This window comes from Manduca sexta, unplaced genomic scaffold (genome assembly GCF_014839805.1).
Source record: "Manduca sexta isolate Smith_Timp_Sample1 unplaced genomic scaffold, JHU_Msex_v1.0 HiC_scaffold_2805, whole genome shotgun sequence".
In the NCBI taxonomy this organism is placed as follows: Eukaryota; Metazoa; Arthropoda; class Insecta; order Lepidoptera; family Sphingidae; genus Manduca; species Manduca sexta.
In genome coordinates this window covers 1-9,719 of record NW_023593807.1, presented here as the reverse complement: position 1 = coordinate 9,719, position 9,719 = coordinate 1, and the positions used below count along the sequence as shown (strand labels likewise).

Genomic DNA, 9,719 nt, shown 5'->3' with positions numbered 1-9,719 from the left:
CGAATGAAACCTTTTTATAGATATAATTTGGGTCACAAATAAAATATGTGTAAATAATTGATATTTTTGATAATCAAAATTAATAAATGGATGGCAGCGATAGGATTTCATTTTCGAGATTATTATTACTATTTGCGATAAACAAATTTTATATTTAAGTGAGCAAAAGTATGTACGTGAATTGGAACGTACTTCAACCACCGCCATTTTCCTTGTTGTAGGTGCCTCAAATGTCATAATAATTTTAATTTCCTAAGAAAATTATTAATTTTCTTTAATTATTTAGTTTATTTATTATATTAATTCAACCCGTTAACTTTGTATTTATGAGTTCTTATATTATTTATTGAATATAATCTTGTGTCGCGGTGCTGTGTCATTGATGTTAGATGAGCATTCGTTTCAAGGATTCTCGATGTAGATTTTCAACAATAAGTGTCGTCCGCGTAAATGTTAGCGAGTGTCGTACGCCTACGTGAAGTTAATGCATTGATGTGATGATAATTCGTCGAATGGGAAGTGTTTGAGAGCAAAATTGATGGGACAATGAGCGAGTCGCCAGGCGTGGAGTGGTTGCCTGCGTACAGCCCAGGGCCGCCGCGCCACAGCCCCCTGGGCCCCATTCCGCGCTTCTTATACGAAGATGTGCAGCCGCTGGCACTCCAGCAGGAGAACAACAATAAGGAGGAGCAGAAAGAGAACACGAATAAGATAAAACACGCAAAGCCAGCGTACAGGTGAGTGGTTTAGAGATGTAGCGCCGAGCGGTGACTAGGCGAAGGCGGCCGCAATTGGCGCCGGTGAATCACCGAGAGGTGACCCTCGCCAAGTGTTCACTGTTTGTGATATACATGTATAATGAGTATTGTTTTGCAACTTTTAGATGACTTATGGAGTGCATATGTTTTACATGTCGTTTTGAACGTGTAGACGGCTTTTAATCGTTAAATCCAGCATGTTACTACGCTTTAACTACTATTTAAAGCTCTTACACTCTTATTCAGTAACCAATTAACAAAAAATATATTATTACTGATATATGCTAAGTATCCTATCTTAAAATCTTGTCAAGTGATATCTCCTCTTAGATATGAAAATGCAAATTATAATATTTTTTTTTTATTACTGGTACAACAGTAGGTTTATTATAATCAGATTATAATTGTCCAATCTAAAACATTACAAAGTAGAATAAAGATAGATATTTTCCAAGTTTTATATCTATAACATGTCAAATATTTAGAGACAGTGAAGTTCCAATTAGATTCTTCAATTTCATAACATTTAAATTGACTTGGGTTTTGATAACAAACATAGTACTATCTTTGCAGGAATTTAGAATATCATATTGTCATAAGTCTAATTATAAAGTATTATAGATTAGGATATACATTATCTATGTAAGGCATTCTTTATGTGTTTATTATGAAATTTATCATGCTATTATTAATTTATATTGTTTTATTTCTCCAGTCAATAGGGTTAGTCCCTTTATAAATCATTTAAATAAAATAGTTTCAACACAATTTAATATTTCATTCTTTGTTTAATTCTAAAAATGAATATTTATCACTTTCCTGTTTTGTGGTTTTAAATGTTTACTGTGGAAATGGCAATATTTAATGTAATTTTTCATTTTCCGCTTCAGAGTATTATCATAAGTTCATGTCTGCATCCCTGCTGGTGTAGTCACAATTAGTTTGTAATAGACCTTTTTATTTGATCATCAGCCTAACTTAACTATTAACTATTAACTTAGACTTACAATTTAATTAGATTAGATATATTATTTGATAAAACATATTTGTCAGAAACCGCTGATATTAAATAGTAATACTATGATATTTTAGTTTGCTGAAAATTTTTATGATATTTTACTAGCATGAAAGAAAAAGCCCTTTACCTCAATGTTCTGAAGTGGGTTACAAAGAGGGACTAAAGTGGTTTGTGTCCATAAGTGAATCTTGAGCGTGTATTGGTTATACGTTTCATGAAGGGATTAAATCTCACACCAGATAAGCTAGATACCTGTCAGTGACAATTATAGATTAGCGAAATACTGGCATTTTTATGCCTTAATGCAACCTCATTATCAGTTTTTGTGCAGCATGAAACTGTCACTTTGACTGAGGCGATATCAGTGTGTAAAAGAAAAGAAACAACTTAAAAACTAGTGCTTTTTAAACAGTTTCTCATTTTTACAAGACCTTGAAATTTTTCCAAGTTATTTCATTGAAATCTGACTATGCAACCACAATTATTTTAACTTGTGGTTGTTTTGGACCATGTTGATAACTTATCAAGTGATCCCCTCAAATATTATGTGGGTTGAAGTTTTAAAAAAATATTTACAAAGGTGTCAATTGTATAAATTATTTTCTTTCAACCATATTATTGTGCAATTCAATTTCTATAAATTCAGCAATAACTTGATCCATTTATTTTTATGTTAAACACTTACTAAGCATTTATCATATTACAGACTGCGCCATATTATTGCACAATAATGAAGTATGATGTCTTGTTTAAGTAATATAATGTTAAAACTCTTAATTGCTGTCTAGGAACTATTTTAATTTTTGGGCTCATCTAATTCATGAATTATATTTTTACTTATATTGTGTAGGGAATGAAAACGATTGGCAATGTGTCTAATGGTCACACACACAGTGCTGACTTTGATAAGTCCTGTGTTATTGATACTAGGGCATGAAGGTGACTTCGGTTATAGAAACCCACATCTATAGAAAACGTTGTCTCCATCAACATATGGAACTCCATTTTATAATTCTGTTACTAATAGGATGGCCACAAGTCCAATTTGATCATTGCGCCTCTGAAATTCTACAAACTCATTTTTTACTAAAATTTTACACCAGATGTCTGGAAAATTACCAACTGATTGTTAATTATTCACTGTGAAATACATATAACTATCAGCAAACAACTTAACCGCATAGTGGGGGAGTTTTTGTCAGTCAGTGTCATTACATTTACTTTTTAAGAAAAAAGCCAAGCAACAGTGGTAGTTAATCAATGACAGAAAAATAATTTCTTTCCTGTTATTGAAGGAAAAAAATATGGAATAGGACAGTGTAAACTCCCAATTCCCAACTAATTACCGTATGATTAACACGTCACACAAAATTATTTCAACTAAACTTTATTTGTACATGTCTACGGGCAAAATGTGGATACAAGTGTGAAATGCAGCTGAAAATGTTATACCATTTATTTAAACAATTTTGTAGTACACTTATAGACGTAATGTTTAAAATATGATGACCTTAGTTATCAGCAACCTTGGAAGATGAATTTATTACCACCCAACACAATTATGCATTAATAAATTATCAAATTTAATTATATATGAATATATTACCAATTTAATAAAGTTTGAAATGAATAGTTAATTAGTTTGTAGCCAATTCATCTGCATATAAAGTAGTATTATGTTGGATGACTCAAATCTTTTTCATTTAATATTGTAGAGGCCACCAGTAAATCTACAGATACTTTTACTTATATGTGAAGTTTAGAAAAGTATTCTATATATTAAAAAATGAATATTAAAACATAACATACAGCTTTACAGTTTCAGAAGCTATGTTCAAGAGTATAAAAAACGGCTCAAGGAACTCCCCATAATAGGCAGCAAATCATTATAGTATAATAATTGCCTTTTAGATTACAATCAATTGCTAAAGAGACTTCACTTTTTTGCAGCAATGACGCTCTTAATCTCATTATTAAATGGGAAGGCCCCTTATGATTTAGTGTGAAACAATATAGAAATAGTCAAGTGGTATTGTTACCGATTGTAGAGATGATAGGTCTTAATGATATCCTTCAAACTTATACTAAGCTGCGTCCTATGAGACAATTTAATTCAGGATAGATGTAACACTTTTGATTGGTAGAAACCGCCAATAACATTAAGCGCGATTTTATTCTTAAAGTTCATACAATGCCTCTTTCTTGGTGGCATATAAGTATAAATTGCATACGCGACACTACATCCGCTCTGAGGTTTCAAATCCTGTGAGGCAAATTGATATTGGGTTTTTCTTCTCAGTACCATTCTATGGCGAAAAGTTTTTGCCTAGTTGCACTGCTGTCTATATCTGTTCAGTGATGAATGTTTGTTTTTTATTTGTTCCTATAATGTGTAATATAATATATCTTGTTATTGTAAACAATGTTTGTTTTCAATATAAAACTCACGAAAGCTATGTGTTTGACAGTTACGCGAGCATGATAAGATTAGCAATCAGCAGCTCTCCCAACGGCAAGATGACTCTCAACGAGATATACACGTACATATGCAACGCCTTCCCCTATTACAAGGAGGCCGGCAAGGGGTGGATGGTGAGTATATATGTATCGACAAACTTATATACTATATTATAATTGTATACATACTGAGTTCAGACGCCATACTAAAATTCAAGTGTCGTAAGATAACTATAGAAGGCCATACGTACGGAAATAGGATCATTCTTTTTTAAATAAGGGCACGTTAAATTGATCCCACTGCACCTGATGGTAAGTGGAGTGGAGTCCAATGGAATGTCGACTGACGAGGGATGATTACTCCTCAGCAGTCGACAAATTATACCGCCCAGTTGAAACCAGCTGTACACAGGCTGATCTCGGATCTGCGACATCTCGTCTCTTAGTTCGCCACTGAGGCATAGTTCCGTACCATGATGTAAGAGAAACTCTCGTATCCTGTTGGAGGTGTATCAGTATCATGGTTAATACTAGCTCGTCTTTGTTTAACCAGTTTGCGTGTTGTGGCCAGACTCTGGATTTATCGTCCATACAGATCTTACTTCATGTTATATGCGCTTCTACAGCTGGATGACTACACTACTCGTGTGACTACTGACTAGCTCATCATAGTGTGAAATAAATGAAAGCTGTAGTATTATTTTTGTTGGACTTGTGGCGTTTATCTCTAGCAATATTGTCGTTATTCAGCTATATAAATATGCCCTCGCAATATCTACCTATCTATGGTGTTATTACTTCTAATAGCAATATAATGTAGCATATCAAACAATCGGAAATAACGTTGTGACGCATTAGCAAGTATTATCGCGCATTAACTATCGCTGATCTGATCCCAGCAGATACTCGTTAATTGCATCATATTTTATACAATTCAGAACTTGTAAGCAACCAGCTCTTCTGATGGCAACCCAGGAATTAAATCACACGTGGTGCTCATTGCACTCGTCACTCTGTAAGGTCATATTAGATCGCAGCATCATCAGCTATAATAGGATGGCGACAGCTGAATATAGGCCTCCCAAAAAATATATGTCATAATGTATACTAATTATACTGCTTACAGCAGAATACAGCAGTGCCTACACAATGATGCTTGCCGGCAGAAATATACATCGCGGCGGTATGTACCAGCCGTAGAAATTTACCACCTAGTAATTATTGTGTTGTTTTACAGAATTCGATAAGGCACAACCTGTCGCTGAACAAGTGTTTCATGAAGGTGGCGCGGAGTAAAGACGACCCCGGCAAGGGCTCCTACTGGGCGATGGACAACAGCTACAAAATGGCGGAGGTCACGCCGCGCCGGCGCAGGAGTTTGCGGGTAAGTTTCCATATTTGGCAGTAACGAAAACTGCTTCAGGTTTATGGGAAATTGATTATAGATTTTGGAACGATGACATTTAGGAAGGAAAATTCTTTATTGTGATGAAGATGATTGAAAAGTTGGTTCGTATCAATAGTTTTTGCAATAAAAAGTAATTTAGCCCTTAGTCCTAAGGTTTGGTATATTTGTGATGGTAATTCGTGATGCGTTGGTTCCAGATGGCACCGTACAGTCCGGAGTGCAGCTCGAACAGCAGCGGGGAGGCAGGCGCGGCGCTGGCGGGGGCGGAGGCGGCGCCCACGCCTCCCGCCACGCCCACCACACCCACCACGCCCACGACCCCGACCTCGCCCACTGTGCTACAGGTCAAGGAGGAGCTGGTGGTCAAAGAGGAACCAGGTATGAAGTCTTAATAATATAATTTCAATACTCATAATTCATTCATTGTAAGTCAACTGGTTGGGAATTTGTTACAATTTCCCTTGAACCCTCCATAGATACCCATCTCCTGACTATGTTGTCTCTCAGCCTAATTCCACGATAATTCGTTATGATTAAATAAAAAATTTATGAAATGCATACATCTATCAATCATTAAAGTTTGAAAGACATCTCTGGTCATTCTTGTGTTTCGAAATTTTAAATGCTTTATACATAATTGTTTTCTTGGTTTCAGGGTCAAAACATACGGACGACGCACTGACGGCACTTATGAACGAAGAACTCATGGCTGATGTCGATATTATTAGAGGTCAGTGGTTATAATAATAATAATATCAGCCCTGTACTATATACTTGCCCACTGCTGAGCACGAGCCTCCTCTACTATTGAGAGGGATTAGGCCTTAGTCCACCACGCTGGCCTAATGCGGATTGGTAGACTTCACACACCTTCGAAATTCCTATAGAGCATCGTCTCAGATGTGCAGGTTTCCTCACGATGTTTTCCTTCACCGTTAAAGCGAACGATAAATTCACAAAGAATACACACATGATTTTTAGAAAAGTCAGAGGTGTGTGCCCTTGGGATTTGAACCTGCGGACATTCGTCTTGGCAGTCCGTTCCACACCCAACTAGGCTATCGCCGCTTAGATCAGTGGTTACACGTTTTTAATAAATTGAAAACGTACACTCTAAGACGTTATTCTGATAACAAGCGTCCGACACGCGCGGCGAGCGCTTGTCATCTGAACGGGGTTGATCAAAGTACATCTGCTAATGTGGATGGTCGAGAGATATAAATTCCGTGGAGTATACGGTGGCGGTACATCCGGCAGGCGGCGCGGGGTCGTGGAGCGCGCGCGTGCGGCGCCACGTGTGCGGCGCGCGGGGCCACGCCGCGCTCACCGACGACTACGGCAACTTCCTCGTGCAGCGCCTCGACGACTGCGACTGCCCCGCCGACGACGACGACGAGCCGCCGCGCGCCGCGCCCGCGCCCGCGCCCTACTGGCACCACGACACATTATAACACCGCCAGCCGCACTGCTGACCGCCGGGCGCGGGCTTGTGTGGCTCGAGGGACATGTGTTCCCGAACGCGCCGGGAGAGATGATACCTGCACGCGTTCACGTCTCATGCGATGTTAATGTTTCATTTCGAGCGATTTTTTTGAATCAATTTTTAATGTCGACGCCATCTAGCGAGACTCGATGGAACGACTGTTACCAACTTGTATAAATGTGAATTGTTGAATTTTTCACGTTGACGATTTGGTCTACACGTTGGTTCCTTTTGAACCAACTTTCTATACTATTGCGGTTGTTGACAATTTGACAAACATTCGCCTCGGTTTTCCGACAGTGGTTTTGTTACTCAAGTGGAACTCGGCTCGAAACATATGACGAGAATCAATAACATATCTGCCAATATTATTAATACGTGGAAATCTATGATATAGGCTAGACGTAGACACCCTAGGGTGAAATATTCATTTGTTATACACAGGGTGATGCGAAATGTGGACGGACCGACAACTGATACGGGGTGTTACTTAAATAAAACCAGTAAAACGACCATTGATAACCCAAATAGATCAATAAAAATTATTTATTAACCATATTATAGATTAAATATGCCTCCAAAAGTTAATAGTACAATACATGTTATGTCAATTGTTACGTTCTAGATCGAATCCGTCCACATTTGCCGCCACCCGTACATAGCGTAACAAACATAAGGACCACGGGCACAGCGCGGGACACGCGGTCGTGCGAGCGGGGTCGTGTGCCACTTTTAAAAACTACCCACATTGGTATAAAATCAAGGCCTTCATACTTAAAAATTGTTTTAAGCTTTGTGTGCGGCCGCGCAACTATTTTAGTAGAAATGCATAGTTCTTGCCTTGACATAGTGTTAAAACGAAAAGTGGCACACAGATACGTGCACACGGTATATTTAGAAAAGTAAAAAATATGATGCAGTATTTGGAGCCAGATTGGTGACGTACAGATCTCAGAATGACCAGTATATTATTAAAATTTAAATATATATTATATAACGCGACATATAATAAGTTATTATTAAGCTTAACGATTTGTTAATTTTAATTTTTACGGGGCGACATCGAGTGGCGGTCGGTCGTGGATGTGGTCAAATAATTCGTAAAGTACAGACTTAAATTATAATTAATAAATAATAATAGTCGGTAATGATTTTTTTTTCATGGCAGGCGTAGTAATAGTTACATTTTCTGATGGTAAGTGATTATGACGTCATGGAACCTTTTACAGCCAGAGCGACTGTGGCTTCGTTCTTGCATTATTAGGACGAAGAATAAGGATTGGCCAGTGTCAAGAAACAGTACTTGGTCGATATTTTTGGACAGCACTGCACTAACTATCAACTCTGGTGTAGAGGTGATATTCTTAAGTTTAGGTTAAAAATATTTTATGCGTGGTCATTCGACATTGTGTTACTAAATGCAACTAACTACTTGGAAGGCTTGAAAATAACACTTTACAATAAGTTACTCAAACCATAGTATATAAAAAATGTAGGTATTGAACATAATAATATAAAAAGTAATTTTAATTTTATGCACACTAATGTCATGTGTACTATTAAACTAAGAATCGCAGAAATGTAGTGAAATACACTCACATATACAGAGTGGGGTTTTTTGTGAAAATATTCGTTATTCATGGATCACTTGGCACAATGTTAGCAAAGCTAAATACGAATATGTGGTGTCATTTACTAACGCAATGTCAAAATGACTATATTTCGTGAGAGTTATTTAATTTTCCACAGTGGACATTACCACCGGTTTCCACTCGACGCCGTCCGCAAATATGAGTTAGTTATTACGAATTTATAATTTAACGAGACGTAATGTAAATTTTCGCACTATATACGTAAACGTTGCTTTTATATAAATATAAATTAAATTGAAAAAAAAAAAAGTTTATCCAGGCCTACGTTTAGGTTCTGCTTGGCTAGATATTATATTATTTTATTAAGGTTATAATTTCGTGCCATATAAGTTTGGGTGCGATGGCATGCGTACAGTTAGGTGGTAACCCCCCCATATCTTATTGAGAATGTGTTCAGAAAGATAAACAATTTTAGGAGTTGTATGTATACATATATAGATTTAGCGCGTGTATATACTAACGTACTATAGTGGAGATGTCTGCGTGGACGGTATGTAATGTCATTTATACATTTGTACGACGCCACAACGCTTGTAGTTGTAGTCGGCGGTACTCGCGCGGTGCTTCACTACAGTCCTGTAGGCGCCAGCAGTGAGCGGCTGCTTTCTGTTATTGGTGTTGACGTTCTGTGAAGGAACGATTCATTTGGTATCTAATTTGTCACGATATGAGCTGATTGGAAAATAATTACGAACCTATATTTAGATCTTGAATTTTCTCACATTGAGAAAGTTCTGGAAAAAATCCTGAAATAGAATGAATATGTCGTGCGAGTACTGACTGCTGTTACGCCGTGGCTGGTGTGCCGCGGACGGGAACCGAACTGGCGTCTCGCGAGGGACGTTCCGTTCGACCAAACATCGGATATACTAAATTACATTCCTTTTTAGACGTGTTTATTTGTTTGTATGTATGTATTGTAGTATTTATAAGAAATCGCTTC

General features: G+C 37.3%; 1 protein-coding gene across 1 annotated transcript; it reads left to right on the top strand.

Moving 5' to 3' along the window:
- Window positions 1-208: 208 nt before the first annotated feature.
- Window positions 209-7,627, top strand: LOC119192456 (forkhead box protein J3-like). Its single transcript, XM_037446276.1, has 6 exons — window positions 209-737; window positions 4,245-4,368; window positions 5,471-5,617; window positions 5,839-6,019; window positions 6,297-6,371; window positions 6,899-7,627. The coding sequence occupies exons 1-6, from the start codon at window positions 547-549 to the stop codon at window positions 7,090-7,092; spliced, it is 912 nt and encodes a 303-aa protein (XP_037302173.1). The 5' UTR covers window positions 209-546; the 3' UTR covers window positions 7,093-7,627.
- The last annotated feature ends 2,092 nt before the right edge of the window (window positions 7,628-9,719 follow it).